This window comes from Cynocephalus volans, chromosome 3 (assembly GCF_027409185.1).
Source record: "Cynocephalus volans isolate mCynVol1 chromosome 3, mCynVol1.pri, whole genome shotgun sequence".
NCBI classification, from domain to species: Eukaryota; Metazoa; Chordata; class Mammalia; order Dermoptera; family Cynocephalidae; genus Cynocephalus; species Cynocephalus volans.
The window spans coordinates 175,740,867-175,767,204 of record NC_084462.1 but is presented as its reverse complement, the minus strand read 5'-3'; the positions used below and the strand labels follow the sequence as shown (position 1 = coordinate 175,767,204).

General features: G+C 40.5%; 1 protein-coding gene and 1 pseudogene across 4 annotated transcripts in view; both read right to left on the bottom strand.

Annotated features, from left to right (window-relative positions):
* The window catches only part of AK7 (adenylate kinase 7), an 81,447-nt gene that overhangs the window by 30,793 nt on the left and 24,316 nt on the right, over nt 1–26,338 (bottom strand). For all 4 annotated transcript variants that reach the window (XM_063091594.1, XM_063091596.1, XM_063091598.1 and 1 more), the window contains exons 5-6: nt 20,841–20,951; nt 884–964 (exon numbers count right to left, since the gene is read on the bottom strand). In XM_063091594.1, coding sequence (XP_062947664.1) covers nt 884–964; nt 20,841–20,951 — 192 coding nt within the window. The remainder of the gene's footprint in view (nt 1–883; nt 965–20,840; nt 20,952–26,338) is intronic.
* On the bottom strand, nt 21,344–22,090 carry LOC134373975 (large ribosomal subunit protein uL30-like; annotated as a pseudogene).

Here is a 26,338-nt window from a genome sequence, read left to right as displayed (position 1 = left end):
GGGCTCCATGTGACTCTCCATCCCACCCATCCTTTTTTTTTTTTGGTGAATGGCCCATACAGGGATCAAGCCCTGGACCTTGGCATTATCAGCACCACACTCTACTGGCCTGAGCTAACTGACCAGTCCCCATTCCCTCTTTGACCCCATAGCCAACTGTCCTCCCACATTTAGCCATACTGGTGTTCTTATTACTCCTCAAACACAGCCAGCACATTTCTGCCTCAGTTCTTTGCACTGCCTGGAATGTTCTTTCCCCAGAAAGCAAATTGGCTAGCTCCTTCATGGCCTTTCACTTTCTGCTCAAATGTCACAGCATCAGAAAGACCTTCTTCAACCAGCATATATAAGACATAAACTCCTGCCCCCCAATCCTACCCTTGGCACTCACTACAAAGTTCAGCATTGTTGTTTTCCATAGCATGCTTCAATATCTGAAATACTCAACATTTAGTGGCTTATTTATCATCTTTATCTCCTCCTCCCCACTAGAATGTAAGCTAGGACAGAGACTTTATTGTGTTATTTATTTATTTATTTTGGTGGCTGGCCGGTATGGGATCTGAACCCATGACCTTGTTTATTATGTTATTGTATACCCAGTACCTATAACAGTTCCTGGCACATGGTAGACACTCAATCAATATTTGTCTCATGAATGAAGGGAGATCCATCCTTTTCTTTATTATTCCGAGAGTGGTAAATACAAGTTGTAGGTAAGGGGGAAAGAACCAGAGGTAGTTATGGTTGATATCCATACTTTCCTTCATTTTCTGCTATGATACTGACCTAGCTACATCTAGAAGCAATCAAAAATACCTTCAAATTGTGTACCTTTATTTTAAACACTTTTTAAAAATCCACAGTCATTGAAAAGTCATACCTTGAAAAAAGTATGTAAAATGCCTCCTTCCACTCCATACTGAAGTCCAGCAGCAACCACGTAAGTTGCAAATTTTTTGGCCTGTTTGATAAAATACAGAAAAAAAAGCTGAATGTAATACTAGTAATCATATTGAAGCAGATTATTTTAGTAGTTAAAACAAGCACTTTAGGAAGTTGCATCAACTCTTTCAGGGTACTAAGATTTTGTTTAGCACAGAAGTAATATCCCTTAAAGGGGGAACACCAGCCCCACACTACTCAGGAATACCTCTGACAACTTAAAATTTAATTAGGACTCTGGGCTGGCCCATGGCTCACTCGGGAGAGTGTGGTGCTGATAACACCAAGGCCACGGGGATCCCATATAGGGATGGCTGGTTAGCTCACTGGGTGAGCGTGGTGCTGACAACACCAAGTCAAGGGTTAAGATCCCCTTACTGGTCATCTTTAAAAAAAATATATATATATATAATTAGGACTCAGTTAAATTAAAGCTAGAATTTATTATTTGTGAGAACTGAATATCTATAAGCTCTATGCAGGGCACTGAGGCGTAAAGGGAGGAGCTACAAATAGGTCCTTCCACAAGGACCCTTTTACTTTTTTATTTTTGGCAACTGACCAGTATGAGGATCTGAAACTTTGACCTTGGCCTTATAACACCACACTTATACAACTAAGCTAACTGGCCAGGCCCAAGGATATTCAATTATCTAGTAGGGAAGATAGACGTACATAAAACCAAGGAGTTTGGTAATGAGCCTTAATACAAGGATTTTGTTTTGTTTTTTTTGGCAGCTGGTTGGTAACGCAAGGATTTTAATTGACATGGATTGTCCACTTCTCACCAGAGTAGTAGTTTAAGCACTGGGAGAATTTGTCTCAGTATGTTAGTTTTTTAAAGTCGTTGGTACCAGCAGCTACCCTGTGGGGAAATGGACTTCCTGGCATGTTGTAAAGCTTAGGGTAGATAATAGTTAAGGATACCTGGGCACTGACTGGTCTTCCTTTAACACCCTTCCCCTTATTATCTAGTAACCATGTGGCCTTGATGATGTTTAATTTAAATACCCAGAGAGAGGGTTACAGCTCATTTAGAATTTAGCAGATTTTCCGGAGTCTACCAGAACCACCTGCCTTCCCCCTCCTCCTCCCCCACCTCATAAAAAAAAAAAGAAAAAAAAAAAAAAACCCAGAAAACCTCAAATGGTGCAATTTTTAAAAAATTTTATTTATTTATTTTTTTATAAAATCTTTTGTTTTATTTTATTTATTTATTTATTTATTATTATTTTTTTTAATTTAATTTTATTTTGTCAATATACAATGTGGTTGATTATTGTGGCCCATTACCGAAACCTCTCTCCCTCTACCCTCTCCCCCCTCCCTCCCCACAATCTCCTTTCTGTTCACTTGTTGTATCAACTTCAAGGAATTGTAATTGTTGTGTCTTCTTCCCCGGCCCCTGGTTGTTTGTGTATTTATTTATTAATTTTTAGCTCCCACAAATAAGTGAGAACATGTGATATTTCTCTTTCTGTGCCTGACTTGTTTCACTTAATATAATTCTCTCTAGGTCCATCCATGTCATTGCAAATGGCAGTATTTCATTCTTGTTTATAGCAGAGTAAGTATTCCATTGTGTAGATACACCACAGTTGCCATATCCACTCATCTGATGATAGACATTTGGGCTGGTTCCAACTCTTAGCTATTGTAAATAGAGCTGCAATGAACATTGGAGAACGGGTATAATTTCAACTTGATGATTTCCATTCTTCTGGGTATATTCCCAGCAGTGGGATAGCTGGGTCATATGGTAATCTATCTGCAATTGTTTGAGGAACATCCATACCATTTTCCATAGAGGCTGCACCATTTTGCAGTCCTACCAACAATGTATGAGAGTTCCTTTTTATCTGCAACCTCGCCAGCATTTATCATTCACAGTGCTTTGGATGTTAGTCATCCTAACAGGTGTGAGATGGTACCTCAGTGTGGTTTTGATTTGCATTTCCTGAATGCTGAGTGATGTTGAACATTTTTTCATGTGTCTTTTGGCCATTCATATATCTTCCTTAGAGAAATGCCTATTTAGCTCTTTTGCCCGTTTTTTAATTGGGTTACTTGTTTTTTTGTCATAAAGTTGTTTCAGTTCCTTGTATATTCTGGATATTAATCCTTTGTCAGATGTATATTTTGCAAATATTTTCTCCCACTCTGTTGGTTGTCTTTTAACTCTGTTAATTGTTTCTTTTGCTGTGCAGAAGCTTTTTAGTTTGATATAATCCCATTGGTTTATTTTTCCTTTGGTTGTCCATTCTTTTGGGATCATATTCATGAGATCTGTGCCCAGTCCTATTTCCTGAAGTGTTTCTCCTATGTTTTCTTTAAGAAGTTTTATTGTTTCACGGTATATATTTACTTCTTTAACCCATTTTTAATTGATTTTAGTAAATAGTGAGAGGTATGGGTCTAGTTTCATTCTCCTGCATATTGATATCCAGTTATCCCAGCACCATTTGCTGAAGAGGCAGTCTCTTCCCCAGTGTATAGGCTTGGTGCCTTTGTCAAAGATCAGATGGCTGTAGGTGTGTGGGTTGATTTCTGGATTCTCTATTCTATTCCATGGATCAGTGTGTCTGTTTTTATGCCATGTTGTTTTGGTTATTATAGCTTTATAGTATAGTTTAAAGTCTGGTAGTGTTATGCCTCCAGCTTTATGTTTTTTGCTCAGAATTGCTTTGGCAATGTGTGGTCTTTTGTTATTCCACATAAATGTCTGGATAGTTTTTTCCATTTCTGAGAAAAATGTCATTGGAATTTTGACGGGTATTGCATTGAATTTGTAGATCACTTTGGGTAGTATGGACATTTTCACAATGTTGATTCTTCCAATCCAAGAGCATGGGATATATTTTCATCTTCTTGTGTCCTCTCTAATTTCTCTCAGCAGTGCTTTGTAGTTCTCATTATAGAGATTTTTCACATTTTTGGTTAACTCAATTCCTAAATATTTTATTTTTTTGGTGGCTATTGTAAATGGGCAAGCTTTCTTGATTTCTCTTTCTGCATGTTCACTATTGGAGAAAAGAAATGCTACTGATTTTTGTGTGTTGATTTTGTATCCTGCTACTGTGCTGAAATCATTTATCAACTACAAGGATTTTTTTGTAGAGGCTTTAGGCTGTTCGATATATAGGATCATGTCATCTGCAAAGAGGACAGTTTGATTTCATTTTTTCTAATCTGGATGCCCTTTATTTCCTCCTCTTCTCTGATTGCTCTGGCTAGTACTTCCAACACTATGTTGCATAGGAGTGGTGAGAGTGGGCTTGTCTAGTTCCTGTTCTTAAAGGAAAAGCTTTCAGCTTTTCCCCATTCAAGATGATATTGGCGGTGGGTTTATCATATATGGCTTTAATTATGTTGAGATACTTTCTATCTATACCTAACTTATAGAGAGTCTTTATCATGAATGAGTGTTGAATTTTATCAAATGCTTTTTCAGCATCAATAGAGATGATCATATGGTCCTTGTGTTTGATTTTATTGATATGGTGTATCACATTTATTGATTTGCATATGTTGAACCAACCTTGCATCCCTGGGATGGATCCCACTTGATCATGGTGTATAATTCTGCATATGTGTTGCTGTATTCTGTTAGCTATTATTTTATTGAAGATTTTTGCATCTATATTCATCAAGGATATTGGCCTGTAGTTTTCTTTTTTAGTTGTATCTTTACCTGGTTTTGGTATCAGGGTTATGTTTGCTTCATAGAATGAGTTTGGGAGAATTGCCTCTGTTTCAATCTTTTGGAATAGTTTGTAGAGAATTGGTGTCAATTCCTCTTTGAATGTTTGGTGAAATTCTGCTGTGAATCCATCTGGTCCTGGGCTTTTCTTTGTTGTTATTGGTCTGTTCAGATTTTCTACATCTTCTTGGCTCAGTTTTGGTAGCTTGTCTGTGTCCAGAAATTTATCCATTTCCTCCAGATTTTCAAATTTGTTGGCATATAGTTGTTTATAGTAGTCTCGAATGATTCCTTGTATTTCAGATGAATCAGTTGTAATATCACCTTTTTCATTTCTAATTTTTGTTATTTGGATCTTCTCTCTTCTTTTTTTTAGTTAGCTGTGCTAATGACTTGTCAGTTTTATTTATCTTTTCATAAAACCAACTTTTTGATTCGTTGATCTTTTGTAGTGTTTTTTGGGCTTCAATTTCATTAAGTTCTGCTCTGATTTTAATGATTTCTTTCCCTCTGCTAACTTTGGGTTTGGATTGTTCTTGTTTTTCTAGTTCTTTAAGGTGAAGTATTAGGTTGTTCACTTGCCATCTTTCCATTCTTCTGAAGTAAGCATTTAATGTGATAAATTTCCCCCTTAGTACTGCTTTTACAGTATCCCATAGGTTTTGGTATAATGTATCATTGTTTTCATTAGTTTCAATAAATTTTTTGATTTCCTGTTTGATTTTTTCTTGGACCCATATGTCATTAAGTAGAATGCTGTTTAATTTCCATGTGTTTGTATAGTTTCCAGAATTTTGTTTGTTATTGATTTCTAATTTTAATCCATTGTGGTCTGAAAAAAATACATGGAATAATTCCAATTTTTTTGAATTTGTTGAGACTTGATTTGTGACCTAACATGTGATCTATCCTGGAGGAATGATCCATGTGCTGATGAAAAGAATGAATATTCTGAGGTTGTTGGAAGGAATGTTCTGTAGATATCTGCCAAGTCCAATTGGTCTAGAGAATTGTTTAGATCTTGTGTTTCTCTGCTGATTCTTTGCCTAGATCATTAGTCCAATATTGATAGTGGGGTGTTCAGGTCCCCTATTATTATGGTATTAGTGTCTATTTCCTTCTTTAGGTCTAATAGAGTTTGTTTTATAAATCTGGCTGCTCAGACATTGGGTGCATATATATTTATGATTGTTATGACTTCTTGATGGATCAGTCCTTTTATCATTATGTAGTGGCCCTCATTATCTCTCTTTATGGTTTTTAGTTTAAAGTCTATTTTATCAGATATATGAATAGCTACTCCAGCTCGTTTTTCATTTCTGTTTGCATGGTAAATCTTTTTCCATCCTTTCACTCTTAGTCTATGTGAGTCTTTATAGGTGAGGTGTGTCTCTTGAAGGCACCATACAGTTGGGTCCTCCTTTTTAATCCAGTCAGCCAGTCTGTGTATTTTGATTGGGGAATTTAAGCCTTTTACATTGAGTTGTTATTGAAAAGTGTTGATTTACTCCTAGCATTTTATTGATTTTTGTCTGGATGTCTTAAGTATCTTTTGTTCCTTTCTTTCTGATTTACTGTTTGTTTTCTGTAATTGTTGGTTCCTTGGGTTGTAGATAAACTTTTTTTTTCTTTATTGTTGCCATTTTTATTTTACTCCTGGGTTTAGATTTTTCTTGGGTTTTTATGGCAGTGGTAGTTATTTTTCAGGTACCAAACCCAGTACTCCCTTGAGAATTTCCTGTAAAGGTGGTTGTGTGGTAGTGAACTCCTGCAGTTTTTGTTTGTCTGAGAAATATACTATTTGCCCTTCATTTTGGAAGGATAGCCTTGTGGGGTAGAGTACTCTAGACTGGCAATATCTGTCTTTTAGTATTTTGAATATATCATCCCATTCCTTTCTTGGTTTTAGGGTTTGTGATGAAAAGTCTGATGTTAGTCTGATTGGGGCTCCCTTACAGGTGATTTGACGCTTCTCTCTTGCAGCTTTTAAGATTCTCCCTTTGTCTTTGAGTTTTGCCAATTTGACTATAACATGTCTTGGAGAAGACCTTTTGGGGTTGAATCCATTTGGGGATCTTTGAGCTTCCTGAATCTGAAGATCTGTGTCTTTTCCTATACCTGGGAAGTTTTCTGCCACTATTTCGTTGAATATGTTTTCAGTGCAATCTCCTTTTTCCTCCCCTTCTGGAATACCTATTGACTCGGAATTTGAGCACTTAAGGTTGTTTGATATCTCTCTTCGATTTTCTTCAATGTTTTTTATTCTTCTTCTTTTTTGTCTGCCTATGTTATTTTAAACAGCCCATCTTCAAGTTCAGAAGTTCTCTCTTCTGCTTCTGCAAGCCTGCTGATTAAACTCTGTTGTGCTTTTTATTTGGTTGAATGAATTCTTTAGCTCAGCCAGCTCTGCTACATTCTTTTTCAGGGCATTGATTTTCTTGTACATTTCTTCTTTCAGGTCCTGTATACTTTTCCTCATTTCATTGTGTTGTCTAGCTGAGTTTTCTTGTATCTCATTTAGTTTCCTTAGAATTATCCCTCGAAATTCCTTGTCAGACATTTCTTGTTCTGTAGGATCTAGATGTTGAGAGTTATTACCCTTTGGTGGTGTACTTTCTTGAATTTTCATATTTCTGGTATATTTCCTTTGATGTTTAGTCATTGTGGCAGGGAATTTCACAGTCCACTGGTTTGACACTATTGTCTGGCTAGGATGCTGCTGGGGCTGCCAATTTCGTATGGCTGCCTCAGTGTCTGCTCAGTTGCCCACTAGTGCCTTGGGTGCATGGTCACATCAGATCTTGCGTCTCTCAGGGGAGGTGCCTCTCTGGTCAGCACGCACTTGGCCGGGCTGGGGATGGAGTTGGGTGGTGGTGGCAAGGCCTACCTACTGGGTTGTGTGCTGGCACCACAGGGCAGGTAGTCTCCGAAGATCATGGGCCTCTCTGGCTGGGCACCTCTCTGATCAGCGTGCACTTGGCAGGGCTGGGGATGGAGTTGGGCGGCAGCAGCAAGGCCTACCTGCTGGGTCATGTGATGGCACCACAGGGTGCATGATCCCCACAGATCTTGGCTCCTCTCTGATTGGCGTGCACTCAGCGTGGCAAAGACTTATTCATTTTTTGTTGCTCTTGGAAATGCAAATAGCACTCTGGCTGCACAGCTTCAAGGATACAGAATACAACCACAGAATCTCATCAGCACCGTGGAAGTGGCAGCAGTCTCTGGAAGATGACGGGAACGGGCAAGGCCACACATGCGTACGAGAAACCAGTTGGTGCAATTTTTTATGAACTGCTGATGTAAAGTCAAAGTGTAAAAGGTGCAGTAACCTCTAGAAAGTTTCTCTAGGTTCCACTAAACATTCAACTCACAGATTACCATAAGCCAACCCACTACAGATCATATTTTTTGTGTGTGTGGTGGTGAGTCCAGGGATTGAACCCTGTACCTTGCTGTTCAGATTTTTTTTTTTTAATCTTTTGTTAGTTAAGTTGGGAATTTAATATTATCTGAGAAGAGTGATTTGTGAGTGTATGTGTATGACTGGTCTCTTCTTGCTAATCCATCACCCAAATAAGGTTATTAATGAAGATTAATGTCCGATTGTTAATGAAGACACCACTACCACCATTACCAGATTTTGTCTTTTGGTTTTTTGCGGCTGGCTGGTAGAAGGATCCAAACCATTGACCTTGGTGTTATAACACCATGGTCTAACCACCTGAGCTAACCATCCAGCCCTAGTGTTAGGCTGTGGAAGGTTAGATGTTGGAAAATTGAAGGTGGGAATGATGAACTGAGGCTGAGGCCAAGTAGAGATGGGAAATGCCATGGTGGGGGAGAATTGGGCTCACTGAGTGGGGTTCTTCCTTTCTTCTTATCTTTTTGTATTTTAAGAGAGGGTTTTGAGGAGGAACTGTATCACTGTAATTGATGTGCATTCCTGTACAAGTAGGCCTGTGGATGAGCTAGACAACCTGGTTCCCTGGCTTTTCCTAACCATACAAGGAAAAGTGACAACAGAATATTCCCGAAAAGATTTTAAAAGCCCGTGGGTTTAGATAACCCTGCAGGCTGGGGCCGGCCTGTGGCTCACTCGGTAGAGTGTGGTGCTGATAACACCAAGGCCATGGGTTCGGATCCCATATAGGGATGGCTGGTTTGCTCACTGGGTGAGCATGGTGCTGACAACACCAAGTCAAGGGTTAAGATCCCCTTACCGGTCATCTTTAAAAAAAAAAAAAAAAAAGATAACCCTGCAGGCCCTCTCAAGCCCCAACCAGACAGGCATGCAGTGGCTTTTCAGGGAGACCGATAACTGTTGAGGGTTTAGATCGGAGGTCGGTGGAAGAATGCCCCTGAGAAATTGGGGGGTGGGCGTTGCAAAACAAGGGGAATGAAACAGAGGCCAAAGATTTTAAATGTGGAGGTGCGGAGGGCAATGAAGTTAAGAAATCCTCTTTCTGAGCTGGCCGGTTAGCCTAGTTGGTTAGAGCAGAGCCTTATAACACCAAGGTCATAGGTTCGGGTCCCCCCACTGGGCAGCTGCCTAAAAGATAAAAAGAAACGCTCTCTCTTTACTCACCTACCCCAATAAAATAATTAAAGAGGGAATTGATTCCAGTTAAACATTTTTAACTGTGAGTGACTTTGTTTCAGAGTGTTTTGAATCTTTTCCCTTTACCAGCTTGAGACTGCAACTTGGACAAAGGCACTGAGAACTACAGTGGCCAAAATTGGATACTGATGCTTCCCATTTTACTTAACTGGGTACATACAGGTTATTTTATTTTATTTTTTGCTTGTACCAAGAGCTTGAAGGAGGTCTAGAATATTCTCACCCTGGGGACCAGGGACCCTTAGAGAAGTGGAATAGAGCGAGACAGCATGGAGTACTATGCCCCAAGCAAATGCAGTGGCCCTTTGTATCCAGGGGCTCTGCAGCTGAGGATAACCAATCATGGATCAAAAGTATTCAGAACAAAAAATAACAATACAACAGTAAAAAAATACACATATAAACAATACAGTATAGCAACTATTTACATAGCACTTCCATCATGCTTGGTATTATAAGTCATCTAAAGATGATTTAAAGTATATGGAAGGATATGCTTAGGTTATACGCAGGTACTATAAGATTTTATATCAGGGACCTGAGCATCTGCAGATTTTGATGTTTGCGGGGTCCTGGAATCAATCCCCCAAGATACCAAGGGACAACTGTAATTATGCCAAGCAATTAACTTCCTGTGACTTACGTGGGTCATGAAGAATAACATAGTGGCATCAGCCTAGAAAAGGCCAAAGTCTGGGTGGCTTGTTTATATTTTGGTGAAGCTGTCTTCTACATTTGGGAATCTTATTGGGCAATGAATACCAAATTATGGGGGAGAAATTTATTTTTCTTTTCTGTGGTAAAGTCATCAAAGAATGCAAAACTGGGAATACACGTACAAAACAATTTAGTCTAATCAAGGTTACAAATATTTGTACTACACCCTGTACTTGCTTGAGAAGAAAACCCCTAAAGTATATGTATTAGTCTGTTTCTGTCACTTATAACAAAATACTTGGAACCGGGTGAATTATAAAGAAAACGAAATTTATTGCTTACAGTTTCAGAGGCTGAGAAGTCCTAAGTCCATCTGGTGGTGGTGATAGTGACCCAGGGGTCTCACATTACAAGATGGTGGAAGCAGAGAGAGCAAGCAAGTGAGAGAGCCGAGAGAGACAGACTCTCTTCTTTCTTCTTTTAAAGCCCTCAGAACCATGCCCATGACCACTATTTTTAATCCATTCACTACAGCACAGTCCTATAATCCAATCACCTCTTCAAGGCTCCACCCTTCAGTCACTGTAACAGGATATTCCACCCTGTTAACAGTCACAGTGGGAGCCAAGTTTCTAACACATAAAACTTGGGGGACACAATTCAAGCTTCAGTGAGTTTTAGGGGTCATAATTAAATCCACCACAGCATTCCACTCACTTATTGATTACAGACAGTGTATAAATAAAACATAAACATAAAATGGCAATTCCAATGTGTCATAATCTATAGACATGGATGACTTTTATGAATTGTGTCTTATGGAATCCACACAATGTGAAAACTATAAGAGCATCAGAAGTTATTCTACTACAACAACTGTTAAGTTGTAAAGTTTCTAATAATTTTTAGCATTCTTTTTTTTTTTTTTTTTTTTGGCTGCTGGCTGAACCCTCAACCTTGGTGTTATAATACCAAGCTTTAATCAACTGAGCAAACCAGCCAGACCCTGGTATTAATCCTTAATTGGTTTTTGATAACTTAGCCTGCAAAATTACTGAGATTATAAATATCCTATTTATATAACAATATAAGAAAATGGAGTAAATGTCTAAAACTGCCAGTGACTAAAGATAAATAATAACACTGATATTCAGGAAAATGAAGAGTCTCCCTCTTCTGATTCAGGCAATATGGTGGACTAAAAATTCTAAAATTTCTCCTACTACAAACACCTACAGATGATAAATAAAATGCCACTAACAACCTTCCATATATGGCAGAATTCTCGAGAAAATAATGGATATCCTCAGGGGTCAAACATAAAGAAGAAAACAGTAGTGGTAAGCGAGAGCTGATAGTGGGGCTGCCCTGGGAAGTTGCCAGTCTCTACAAGAGTGTGTTTTGAAATCCCTATGGGTAGAGGAGAAAAAGCATTTAGTGTCATCGGGTTGGGAGTGTGAACTGCCATAAGGAATGGCAGGTGGACCACAATAAGGAAGAGTTTGACCACGGTGAAGGATGAACTAGAAAAAATGTTCCCTCTGGCAAATGGAGATGACAGAGAAACATGTCAAACTCAGCCAAGGATCTGGAAGGAAAGAAGCTCCCTTAAGAATTTCTAACCAGCAAGTAAATCGAATAGCAGGCCCACAAAGAGACGGGAGCTCCTTTGGGATATGCAGGCTAATGTGGTCTTGCCATCTGCAGACCTCGGGAAATGTGCAGGCTTAGGCCTAAGAAAGGAAATGACAAAAAATAATTGGCTTGACCAAGCATGGCAGTTAAGTTTCCTGAAGTAATCCTTATGCCTGCTTAGCTATGGAATGAAAATAAGATTACTTTGACATATGCTTCTTTAGGCAACATAAATGAGACATGATTGAATGATCACTAGATGTTTGTTCCTCAGGACAATGGCTACAGATAACACCATCCAAGACCACCTGTAACTGCAGACCTGTTTGTGAGCACATCTACCCCGACTTGGAAGGGCCAACGAAGACATTTCTCACCCAAGGAAGGCATTTCTCCTGATGCCAGAAATAATTGCACTGACTTCACTGCTGACAAATTAGATTCCTTCATGATCTCCAGACCCGACCCAAATTATTGCCCTATAAATATCTGTGAGTTTAAGTCTCTAGGGAGTCCAAGGTATCAAGCTTCTTAGCTGTCTCATTTTCCTTTGGACGGCTATTTAAATAAATGCTCATCTCCACTGCAAATTTTTTTTTTCATCACTGCAAATTTTGACATGAGAGACTGTTTAGTCATTTAGGTGGTGGACAATGAAACTGCCACCCCCCTTTGGTGGGGAAGTATGCAGGTACTTCTCAAGGATTTGTCTTTCAAATTCAAACTACCTGCTTTATCCAGGGATCCCAGGGCCAAGAAATTAACATAACAATTGGTTTTAGGCAGTGAGACACCTGGGGCACAATAGAGGGGCAAATATTAAGCCCCTCTTGGAGGGACCTTCCCTGCCTGTAAAACCCCAGTAAAGGGGCACCTGCTGAGACAAGGATGGCTATTTCATAGTAAGAGATGAGTGTTAATCTAAAAGCACAGCAGTGTCTGTTGTGCAAATTCCCAAATTGTAAGGCGTATTCCCAGTGTGAATTCCTATTTCACACATACCATCATGAATCCTGCTTTTTTGTTTTTGTTTTTGTTTTTATTTTGTTTCGAACACAGATAGACTTTGCACTAGCCCAAATTTTTCTGTGAACTCATTTAAATGAGGTTTTTAGGAGTGATGATGAGCTTCAAGGAAATGGAGGTTGACAATTCAAAGAGGTGCTATCTTTAAAAATCAATGTAAGATTACAGGATTTTTAAAAAATTGCAGTTGTATAAATCACAAGAAAATATGATTATGTTTATTAATAAAAACTTTAAATTTTTGTAATAAAAAATGCTGCTATTGGCCTCAAAGAAACTGAGGCCAAACATATAAGCATGGAGTTTATTGAGCCAGTATGACAACTGCACTCAGGAAATCCATTGGTCAGGTTACCCTGAGAAATTTGTTGGAAAGCGGGCCAGCAGAGCTCAGCATTTTGTAATCACACAAAGGGAGAAAACAAAGAAGACATCCATAACCAGCCCAGCGACGACCACTGAGCCACCACAGTAAGTGCCCTGGGCTCCTAAGCTGGGGTGGTGGAGGGCCAAGAGCCTCAACCACGCCCCCCCTGACATCCACAACCAGCCCAGCAATGACCACTGAGCCACCACTAGTAGCACACCAGGCTCCCGAGCTGGGGCAGTGGGGGGGCTGAGGGCATCTGCTATGCCACCCGACATCTGCAACCAGCCCAGCGATGATCACCCGGCTGCCACAAGAAGCACCCTGGGCTCCCAAGCCAGGGCAGTGGAGGGCTGAGGGCTTCAGCCACACCCCTCTGACATCTGCATCCAGCCCAGTGATGACCCAGCTGACGCTGGAAGCCCCCTGGTCTCCCCTGCTAGAATAAGGGGAGGGCCGTGGGCCCTGATCATGTTCCCTCTCCTTCCTCCTCTTCCCACCCTATTTCCCCTCCCCCTTCCCTTCTCCTTCCCTCCCCCAACTGCTCTGCAACATCTTATAATGAGGCGTGGAGCCAGGGAAAGCCAAACCCAGCCACAACTAGCAAGCTGCTGCCACCACCCTGGGGCCCCGCCAGGGTCCTGAGGTACGGAGCTGAGGGAAGCTGAACCCAGCCACAACCAGGTAAAGAGCACACCAAAAACACCACTTTCACACGGGTAGCCCACCATAGCCACCGCAACTGCCGTGGCTGCCACAAAAGCGGCTAGTCTCTACAGCAGCAGTCACAGCCGCCATGCAGAGGGAACGCCAGACCCTCAACTGCATTGACATAAGGAGAGGCACCAGCAGAGACCAAAAAAGAGGTCCTCTGTCCTCACAAAACACACTCTAGAGTAGTAGAAGAAGCATCTGACTTATGATAATAGGGGAGGACTTGATCACACCAGTCTCAGTACTGGACAGATCAACTAGGCAGCAAACCAACAGAGGAACAGTTCATCTGTCAGATGGAGAGGACAAATCTATGGTTATTAGAGGGGCGAGGGGGAGGAGAAGGGGGGAGAGAGAAGGAAAAGAGAGGCGGAAGGGGACGGGGAAGGGCAGAGATTGGCTAAGGGGCATAAAGAGTAGTATAATTTGTAACAGTGAATATGGTAATAATAAAAATAAAAAATAAAATATCACTTGAGACAACTAAAAAAACTAAAATAACTAACTAACTAAATAAATAAAACAAACAAACAAACAAACAAAAAGCTGGGTATGTAATATGTATCAAAGCATCTTACCTGACAAAGAATCTTTCCTTTGACCAAAACTTTAGTCAGGCTCCTCTGAGCCCTCTGCCTGACTAGGTCTGACCTTGGGCTGCCCTCCCTGTCCTTGCAGAATCCAATTTGAACAAGAATCCTGCTAAATGAGTTTAGGGAAAATCTTCTACCTTTAGTGTCTGACCACCCTCAATATCCTCTCACCCTGTAAAATTCTGCTGCCCATTTCTACACAGAATCGCCCAGGGCCAGACAAGAGCAACCCTGACCAGAGAGGCTACAACACTTCCTCCCCAACTTCACCTGTCCACAGACCTCACCCAATGACTGATTGACATCTGGGTACAAAAGGCCCACTCCCTTACCCTAGGTGAGACTAAGTCTGTCCACAATCTTGCTCCAGAGCTTACCCTGGGAGCAAACGGAAGCTGGACTCCAGAGGAGACCGCAGTCCTGCTTAGCTTCTGTCCCCTGCCTTAGGCTGCTTGCCTCTCTCCCCTTCTCCTGAAATCATTCTTCCAATAAATCTCTTAAACAGGAAAAAAAAAAATCTTATCACCCTGGCCTGCTTTCAACAATAATCCTATCAAGTCAGTTTAGTCAGAAACCCCTTATTCTTGATGTTTTATCTTAGTAATTTTCCATCACTGACCCTACTCCTTGGTTATAAATCCCACTTGTCCTTGTTAGAGTCAAGTTGAGTCCAATCTCTCTCCCCTACTGCGGGACCGCTATTTGCAGTGGTCCGTATACTTATCACCATGGCTGCCTTTGAATAAAGTCTACCTTACCATCTTTAACAGGTATCATGAATAATTTTTTTAACACACCAAGTGCTACAGAATCAACATCACAGAGACCACTTTCTCTGACCATACAGCAATCAAATTAGAAAACAATGACAAAAATACGACATCTTCTCCATATATTAGGAAATCTAAAAACACTTGTAATAACTCACAGGCCAAAAAATAAATTTTAATAGACTTTAGAAAATTTTTAGAAATTGATAATAATGAAAATACTATTCAGAGCACTTCAAAACTTGTGGGATGCAGCTAAAACCATAATTGGTGGCAGATTTATGGCCTTAAGTGCTTAATTAGAGGGAAAAAAGACTAAATATTTTTTTTTTTTTTTTTTTTTTTTTAAAAAGATGACCGGTAAGGGGATCTTAACCCTTCATTTGGTGTTGTCAGCACCACGCTCAGCCAGTGAGCAACCGGCCATCCCTATATGGGATCCGAACCCGTGGCCTTGGTGTTATCAGCACCGCACTCTCCCGAGTGAGCCACGGGCCGACCCCAAAAAAAGACTAAATATTAATAAACTTAGCATCTAACTCAAGAAGCTAGTAAAGAAAAATAGCATAAATCCAAATTAGAAGAAATAATAAAGATAATAATAAAAATAGAGGAATTAGAGAATTAGAAAACAAAGATATAGAGAAAACTAACACAAGCAAAAGCTACTTCTTGTATAATAATAAAATAGAAAAATCGGTTAAGATTGATCAAGAAAGAAAGGGATAAGGCACAAGGAAACAGCAGTGTCGGAGTCTGAGGCGGCTTAAAAAGACACCCATTTTCCTGTTGGAGTTATGAACTGAGAAATGGAGGAAAAGGCAGAAGGAGCTCAAAATACCATCTTTCTTTTTTTTTTTTTTTTTAAAGATGACCAGTAAGGGGCTCTTAACCCTTGACTTGGTGTTGTCAGCACCACGCTCACCCAGTGAGCTAACCGGCCATCCCTACATAGGGATCCGAACCCATGGCCTTGGTGTTACCAACACCACACTCTCCCAAGTGAGCCACGGGCCGGCCCTCAAAATACCACCTTTATGAAAGGTACGAGCTATGCTGGAGGACATGCCTTAGGTGGGCAGTGATGACAGGCTTCGTAATCCTGAACCCAGAATAAGATGAACTTTCCCAACCACTCATCAGGCAGCTCTGGAAAACTACAGACCTCACCACCATGCGCCGGTCTCTGTAAAACCCAGGTGTTGAAGAAAGCACAACACAGGGTAGCTGCACCAGCCGGATCCCAGAGCCGGGAGAGGGGCAGGGCAGACTGACATGGCCACTCCACTGGCCACCAATAAGGGCGTCTTCCTGAGGTGGGAGAAAGGGTGGCCCAAGAAGATAGGAGTATTTAGAAGAATACTGAGACCCTTCCTCACGGAAACCAGAGGAGTGGGGAAGCAATGATCCCACCTCACAAATATTAGGCCTGGAAAGAGGGCCAGTACAAATATAGCAGAGATTTAATAAAAGAGAGGGTCAGTCCATGGCTCACTTGGGAGAGTGTGGTGTTGATAACACCAAGGCCACAGGTTCAGATACTACATAGGGATGGCTGGTTAGCTCACTTGGGAGAGCGTGGTGCTGACATCACCAAGTCAAGGGTTAAGATCCCCTTACCAGTCATCTTTTAAAAAAAAAAAAAGAAAAAGAAAAAAAAGAAAACATTATTCCCATTAATTATATGTGGATAGTAGAACCGTGATGATAAAACCAGAAAAAGACTATGTAAGAAAACGAGATTATAGGCCAACGTCACTTGTAAACTCAAATATAAATGCAAAAATACCAAATACAATATTATTAAAGCAAATTCAGAAGCTTGTTTTGTTTTGTTTTTTTAAGCTCTCATGACCAACTTGGGTTGATCAGAGAACATAAATGTCAAAGGCCAGCAGGATACTTATCTCTTAGACCAAATTTCATAAGCTGCCACTGGGGTTTAGTAGATTTCCCAGTCCCCCTGGGATCATATACACAGATGCTCACTGACCACTTAATTATTTTATATGATTTAAGTGACTTTGCAAAAACAGATTGGCAATTCCGGTTCATTCACAGTACTAATTAAAGTCAATATAATTGTATTTTTAAATACAATATTTCAAAATATTCTATATAAGCAGTATAACTCATTTAAAGATGGATGCACCAGTTAAAGCCAAGTTTGGTATTAGGCAATTGAGAACTAGTTAGGGCAACTTGCATTATTATTAGGGGCTCTCCTTTGCCTCAAAATACTAAGTCAGTCCACCTTCTTGTGTTTGTAATCCTGTATTTATGAGGGTACTTCAAAATATTCACAGAAAGATTTATGTAACTTTTCAATTCTATTTTTCCACAAACTTTTTGAAGTACGCTCGTAAATATAAATGTGACGACTGCAGATGTGATAGCAGTACATGAATACTTACAACCTTTCCCGGTGCAGAGACCACATCTGCTTTGTTCATGTTGTGAGGCCAGCTCTTCTTAATCAACGTGCTTGGCACACAGTAGGGTGAAAATGGATATTTCTTAAATGAGCGGGCTAAATGATTATTTCCAAGGCTCTATCTGTCATACGGAAGACATTAGGTTAAAAAAGGATCACTGGGATGACCAAATGGGCCCGATCAACCTTATCTTATTAATTGTTCAGAAAGGGGTGATTAAGTAAGTTGATGGTAAAAAGAATAAATTTTTGCAATGAAATTTTGATTTTTAAAGAATTCTAAATTTAAAATTTAAAATTTTGATTTAAAGGACAACTTTAATGTTTTTATAATAAAAAATATGTTAAGATGATAATATTTCTTCATTTTAGATTGCTACTTACTTAAATTAGTTTTATGCATGTGATCATACATTTTCAACCAGTGAATTATACATAAAATTTATGATTTCTTGATCATTTAATAAAATAATATAGAATGTGGAACTGGAAGAAATTTAAACCATCTAATCTAGCTCCTTTATTTTATTAATTTTAACCCCAAAAGTTTACCTTGGCTAAGGTCATAAGTTAATGGATATAAAAGGGGCTAGAATTCTTATTTCTATGTTGTTTCCTTCAAATGCTTTATACTCACAGTGTTTTGATTGCTGAAGTAAATGTATTTTTTAATAGTAGGACAGAACTTGGGTACATTTGAAATTCCTATTGTAATATCCTCTGAGACCACTAGGTGTCCTCTTAGAACTATTATTATGGGGGGTTCTTTAAAAAGTTCATTGGAAATGTGCATTATGAAAAAACTATGCGTGGACTGCAAATTTTTTTGCACCAAAATAAACTTGTACTAACTCGTTATAACATGTCTAAACAGGATCTAGTCTGAGGCACTAAGAAGGATAAATCATCAGTTTGAAAAGAGCCCCATGGGGCTAGTCCGTGGCTCACTTGGAAGAGTGTAGAGCTGACAACACCAAGTCAAGGGTTAAGATCCCCTTACCGGTCATCTTTTTTAGTTAAAAAAAAAAAAGAAAAAGAAAAAGAAAAGAGTCCCTATCAGAGCAACATAATTCTGCTAAAATTGAAGCAAGAACAAACATCAAGTTTATGGTGAAGCTTGGGTGAAAAAAAGGTGAAATCACTGATGCTTTATGAAAAGTTTATGGGGAGTATGTTCCAAGGAAATCAGCAGTTTACAAATGGGGAACTTTTTTAAAGAAGGGATGAGATGATGTTGAGGATGAAACCCTCAGCGGCAGACCATCCACATAAAGTTGTGAGGAAAAAATTAACTTAGTTTGTGCCCTAACTGAAGAGGACCAACGAGTAACAGCAGAAACAATAGCCAAACACCACAGACATTTCAACTGGTTCAGCTTACACAATTTCTGAATGAAAAATTACAGTTGAGCAAGTTTTACGCTCAATGGGTGCCAAAACTGTTGTGCACAGATAAGCTTCAGACAAGAGCAGAGATTTCAGTGGGAATTTTAAACAAGTGGGATCAAGATCTTGATCTTGAGGCATTTCTTTGGAGAATTGTAAGAGGAGATGAAATATGGCTTTACTAGTACGGTCCTGAAGACAAAGCACAATCAAAGCCATGGCTACTGAGAGGTGGAAGTGGTCCAGTCAAGGCAAAAGCAGCTCAGTCAAGAGCAAAGGTCATGGCAACAGTTTTTTGGGATACTCAATGCATTTTGCTTGTTGACTTTCTGGAGGGCCAAAGAATGATAACATCTGCTTATTATGAGAGCGTTTGCAGAGTGTTAGCCAAAGAGATGGGAAATCATTAGGCATCCATATTACAGTCCTGATTTGACTCCTTCTGAGTTTTTTGTTTCCTAATCTTAAAAAAATCTTCAAAAGGCACCCAGTTTTCTTCAGCTAATAATGTAAAAAAGGCTGCCTTGACATAGTTAAGTTCCCAGGACCCTCAATTCTTTGGGGATGAACTAAATGGCTGACATAATTGCTTACAAAACGTCTTGAACTTGATGGAGCTTATGTTGAGAAATAAAGTTCATATTTTATATTTTTATCTTTTAATTCCATCTTTCCACAAACTTTTTGAAGTCCTTTTGTACATATCAGTGCAGGTATTCCACTAAGGGGAAAAATGTAATGGACCTTTAGCGGTTTTTGGGGTTCTACTCGCACATAAGTTCTACGTAAGTTAAAAGAGGATGATGATAATAGTACCTACTTCACAGAATTTCGAGGATTATATGACAGTACTTCAGAAGTTTGTGGAAAAAGAGAATTTGAAAGGTAATATGAATCTTTTCATGAACTTTGTGAAGTACTCTTGTACGTGAGATACTGTAAGTACAACATTTTGCAGAGTGCTAGACACACAGGAAGCAGCTCTCCATAATTTTTTAGCTGTTACTATTTATGCATTACCAGGGCATTCCTGTCATCTACTTTGAAAAAAGTCAAGAGAAATAAAATAATCTTATTATGGACATAGGTCAAAATGTCAAAATGATAAATTTTGCTGTAATAGAGGACTAATAAGCTATTATTACTGTTTACATTTATTTCTCAGCTATAGGTGTCTTAATAAATGGTAACCAACGATGTGTCAAGATGTTTTGGAATCAGGAAAAAAATAAATAAAAACAAAACCCCACAGGCTTCGGTGTCTAATGGATCTTGGTTTGAATCACAGCACCTGCACTTGACTTCTCTTTCCCACAGCTCCCACATCAGTGAAATGGGCATAATGATGTGTGTGACAATACCGTCGTAAGGAGCAGATCAGATGAGGCCGAGACGTGCTCAGGACAGTGCTTGGAAAATCCTGGTTATGTGACATTGAGTAAATTCCTTAATCCTCTGGAAGTTTCCTTCTCCTTATTTGTAAGATGAGGTTAATATGCACTTTTCAGAGTTGTTTTAAGAAACAAGTGAGATAGAATCTGGAACAAGGGAAATGTGGTTCCCCTTCTCCCTGTTCCAACTCTGAGTTATTTGCCTCTTCTGGCCCAAGTGATTATTTGGACCCACAGACTTCTTAGTAGGTGAGGGCTTGAGTGTGGCTGGGGATCTGATATAGGGCTTTCAACTCTGTGGGTTCGACCAGAACCTGGGCCAGGACCCGTAAGGACAGTGCATCTTGGAGTGAGCCTGAAGCTCTGAGATCTATGGGTGTCAAGACAAGGAAACGAAACAAAGAGATGTTTAGAGAATTGAGATGATGTACATAAAGCCATAAACAGCCCTGTCCATGCAGACAGCCCTCAAAAAAAGATAAAACTATTACCTTGACCAGGATTGAGGGTTGAGTAATTACAGATGAGGAGAAAGAAGCCATTGCATACCACCTCAAAAAATTATTTTGCTACTCTAAATATTCTATTATTCTAGACTTACATTTTTTCCAAATTTGAGAACCATTTTTTCAGCATTTATGTGGTCGAGAAAGTTAGGATGATTCCTTCTTCTTCGATACTCCTCTTCAGTAAATGGAACCTCAGTATCATCCTATAAGAGAGAAAAGAAGTAGATGTGGTGTATTAGACATACATAAAACTTCAAAGCCCAAAGATGTGTTCTTGTAAGCTCAAATAAAACAAATCTACTGCTTATTTTAAAAGTGATTTAATTTTTTAAAAAATGCGTTAGCTAGCCAAATTCATTTTCTTTTATTTTTATTTTGCGGGGGGAGGCTGACCAGTGCCAGGATCGAACCCTGGACCTTGGTGTTGTCACCACCATGCTGTACCAACTGAGCTAACCAACCAGCCCCAAATTTTATAATTTAAACTTAATCTAAACAAAATTAAAAATTTATTCTATTTTATTTATTTATTTCAACTTGAAAGCAGTCAGTGTTTATTAACTGACCAGAGCACAAAACAATCATGGCAGACACCTCAGTTCATCCCTCTAACAAGCCTGTTGATCTGGTCTTCCCTCTTCACCTCTACAGCAAGTTCACCTTCTACAAAATGGGTGGTCTTTTTTTTTGTTCTGCCTCGTGGAGAAGATAGTGTGAAGGGCCACAGGAAGTGATTTGCTTCTTTGAAGCTATTTCCAACAGTATAGATCTCATGAATCAGATACTCCACGCAGATGGTGCCGTATTTACCAAGAGATCAATCAATGAAAGTGTTACCTGTCAAGGAAGTTTGCTTCTTATTGATTTTGCCATAACCACACTTGTAGATTGGTTCATTTACTGACTTTGGGTTCGGGTACCCCATGCAATATATGATTTCACAATCTTCAGCATGTTCACTGAAGCCTTGTCAAGCTTAACATGGGTGCCATGGAAGAGCTGAAGAAGGCAGAGAAGCTGCAACACCTTTGGACCTTTGGGCTTACACCATTGATGCCTTTGATACTGAGGACAAACGTCAATTTGGGTTCTGCAGGCACGTGGAAGTGGCCAGCTCTTCTTGCCATCCCAGCCATTCCAATCTCACTTCTGTGCACCTGCATATATTCCTTGTGATAGTGCTTACCTTTCATAGATAAGCTTCCTCCTCACCTTTCAAAGCATCTTTTGGGCAAACTTCTTTCTCAGGCATTTGATCTCCAGCTCTGTGAAATTCCTTTGCTTTTTCTTAAGGGTTTCTGCCACAGCAGGAACCTTCTTTCTTCTCTTCAATGCCCTCCATGATTCCAGAAAAAAGGGAAAATTAAAAATTCAAATGTCTTTTATTTTGCAGAGACTGTCATGGGTTGTCACTGCGATTCCATAAAGGTATTAAATAAACCATTTCTAATAGTTCTTGCAACGTACATAATTTTAGTTTTAAATTTATTTGTTTATTTATTTATTTATTTATTTTTTAAAAGATGACCGGTAAGGGGATCTTAACCCTTAGCTTGGTGTTGTCAGCACCACGCTCAGCCAGTGAGCGAACTGGCCATACCTATATAGGATCCGAACCCATGGCCTTGGTGTTATCAGCACCGCACTCTCCCGAGTGAGCCACGGGCTGGCCCTTAGTTTTAAATTTAAATTGTGGGGTTTTTGAGTTCTGGTCAAGATGGCAGAATAGACGGTTCCCAGTGTCACTCTCTCCCACAAATCAACTAATTTACAACTATAACAATGTAACATCAGCCATGCTGGGGCTGCTGGAGCTCAGGGGAAGAAAAGGAGAGACCTACAGAATTCATGAAGGGGAAGAAACCACGATGAGAGGAAGAAAAAACTGCTGGGAACATTTCGGGCCGCGGCTGCTTTAAGGCTGGAGCTGCTGAGCACATGGAGCAGGAGCTGGCAGAAGCTGCAGCTCTGCCCTTCAGATGGAGTTACATGGAGGTGACAGGGGAGAAGAGGGCCTTGGTGGCCCCCAGGACAGCAAGACCATGAATAGAGTTCCTGTGGACCCACACAGGAGCAAGGAGCCACAACAACTGAAAAAAGGGAGCCATTCAGAGGCCGGTGAGTCAACACAAAGGACCGGTGCAGGGCCTGTGCCATGGGAAGTGTTTGGAGCATGGGCAGTGGGGGAGATGTGCCCACCGTGAGAACACTGGTACACAGCAAGGACAGCCAATCTTCCCCCCAATCAGCACAGGACCACTCAGAGGAGACTAGTTGGGAATGCAGAATTGCATGGGGTGCAGTTTGATGAAAAAACTCAGGGCCAGATCAGAGTTTCTGCACAACCCAGATCCCCTGGGTCTCTGGAGAGCCAAAAGTACCTATAAGGTCAACCATAAACCCTGAGTTGCACAAAAAGCCTTCCCTAGGGAAATAGCAGCAAAGCAGCAATTTAGTTCAACCACACAGCTCAAGTACTGGTTCCCACAGGAAGTTCCTCCATTTTAGAAGTAAGCAAAGGACAAAAAATTAGTTCTGGCCCAGCCACACCACCAGTGCCTTGGGACCTGCCTGGGAACCGGAGACTTGGAACCGGGAACCAGACCCCATTTCCACAACCAGGCATATCACACCAGTGCCTCGGGGCCCACCCAGGGACCCAAGGCATGGAGAAGGGGACCTGACCTCCCTCCCACAGCCAGGCACACCATACCAGCATCTTGGGACCCACTTGGGGACCTGAGGTATGGAGCCAGGGACCAGACATGCCCCACAACCAGCATATGGCCAGCACCAAGGAGCATGCCAAAAACATAACCTCCATGTGGGTGGCCCACCATAGCCACCACAATAACCATGGCTGCCGGGAAAGCAGCTAGATGCCACAACCACCACGCAGGTGGTCCGCCAGCCACTGGAGTGCATTGACACAAGGAGAGTCACCAGCAGAGATAAAGAAAAGAAGAGGATGTCTCTCTCCTCCACAAAGCCCATTTCAGAGTGACAGAAGAAGCATCTGCTCTGTGATAATATTGGGGAACCTGATCACACCTTCAGCATTGGACAGATCAGCTAGGCAACAAATCAACAGAGTAACCATGACTCTTTCAGAAGTAGAGAAAAAAATCTAGGGTGATTAGACGGGGGGAAGGAGGAGGGAGGGGGGATAGGGAAATATTGGAAAGGGAATAAAGAATTAACGATTTGTAACAATATAGGTGCTAGTAATATTGATTTGATCAACATATCTCAATGTTGAACCCTCAAAATACGTATAATCAATTTTGATTCAATAAAAAAATAAATTAAATTTTTTTTAAATTGTGGGTTTTTTTTTTTTTTCTATTTTCCACACTGGCCCTCCCCCATCAACTAATCACATGTTAATAAGAATATTCCATGTACAAGTTTCTGTCTCCAGCTTTGAAAACTGGTTTTATCAGATCAGATGAACTATTGGTTTACTCTGGGAATCAGGGATGAAAAAGGTTTCTTAACAGTCTACTGAGCTGTGCATCATACTCAGTCTCTCACTACTCACCCTCCTATGCAGTCCCATAGAGAGATGCATCCAAAACAACTAAATTAAAACTTACTGGAGAATCAAGGGGAAAAATTGAGAGCTATGCCACAGAGTGATCTGCCAAAAATCCAACAAGATTTACTGGTCCTTGTTGGAGCAGGGTTTTAAAAATATAGCATTCAATATGGAACCTTTCAATTACAGCACATTGGTCTAAGTTAAAGAACCAGTTCAAAGTATGTGAAGGGCCGGCCTGTGGCTCACTCGGGAGAGTGTGGTGCTGATAACACCAAGGCCACGGGTTCAGATCCTATATAGGGATGGCCGGTTTGCTCACTGCCTGAGCGTGGTGCTGACAATACCAAGTCAAGGGTTAAGATCCCCTTACCAGTCATCTTTAAAAGAAAAAAAAAGTATGTGAGCTCAGAGCTTACATGGAATTAATCAAAGAAGCAGAAGAAACACAGGACGAGGACCCCGAGGTAGGAGCACAATTGCCATCATGTTTGAGAAAAAGGAAGAAAGCCCCAAAGGACTGGAGCTACAGTGGGAACTGGTAGGGGACGAGGTGGGTGACAGCTACATTATCAGGGGTTATAATCATATTGAGGAGTTTAGATTTATTCTAAGGGTGACAGAAGGCTATTGAAGGGTTTTAAGCTTTTTAAACAGGACTGCAACAAGCTGTGAATTACATTTTAACAAGATCACTTAGGTTGTGTGTGGAGAATGCATTGGAAGGAATCAAGGGAAGGCACCAGCTACCCAGACAATCTAAGGAGCTAATGGCTGTGGCTTGGGCTAGAAAGTTTCCACAGATACAAAGAGCATTAGATGAGTTTATGATATATTTTGGGTGATGAATTAACAGAATTTATTGATGGATTGGCTGATGGATGGGACGGAGTGAGGTTAGAACAGCTGAAATGACAAGGATGCCCTTGGGAGAAAGACGGAGACAATTAGTTTTTGAGGGGAAGATCAAGTTAGTCCACCCCAATTCTGGTGACAGAGTAGAAGATACTTGATTAATACATATTGGGTGTTTTTGTTTGTTTGTTTTGTTTTTGGCAGCTGGTGGGCAAGGGGATTTGAACCACTGAATATATATTGTTATCAATAGCTGTCCCCTTAAATGTGTTTGGTGGTTCACATGTAGGGTTTCCAGATAAAATATGGGGCACTCAGCTAAATTTGAATTTCAGATAAAGAGATGAATCATTTTTTAGTATAAGTATGTCTTCCATATTGCATGGGGTATACATATGCTAAAAAATTATTTGCTGTTTACCTGAAATTCAGATTTAACTGGATGTCCCATATTTTTATTTGCTAACTCTGGCAACCCTCCTTACCAGGGTGTCTGGAAACAGTGTAATCAGCTTTGCCTTCGGGATGAATGAGAACTGGCATCCCATGGTCTTGGCTAACATGACGCGGTGGCCAGCCTGCCTAACCAACCCCTCCGCTCCCTGTGACTGTCGCCCAACACCTGTCGTCTAGGATTTGCCACACACTCAGTCCTCTCAGCTGCAGCAGAAACGACCACATTCCACAAAGTGCACTGCAAGGTTTTCTGGCCACAGGTTTTGATGGCAAGTCAATCTCTTTCCTGACATTCTGAGACTGAGACTGAGAGAAAAGGAGATCAGTCTCTGTCTGCCAGCCGCATTGTAGCTCATAAATTCCAACCAGCCAGGGCTGTGGGTTCTGCTATGTCATCCCTTGATTCCTGGCTAGGACAGAGTCCTGGTTGTGCACATATGAGCCTTGGCTAGTGATTGTTGAGATGTTGGTCTGCGTTCCTTTCAGTCCTAAAATTTCACTTGTTACAACAAATCTAAGTATGTTTTAAACCCATGCCTTTCATTTAGGTTTTAGTTCCTTGAAACTGTTTGCAGCATTTGCCTTTCCAATAAATGGTGAGTTGTTGATGTTTTCTTTAGCCAGCATTGTACCCATTACCCTTTCATTGTTGTATATTGACAGCTGACAGCAATCCTGGAAACTCAGTCTGCTTTATTAGCATCTCAGTGTAATTACTAAGTTTGCTTAGAGGCTTCCTCC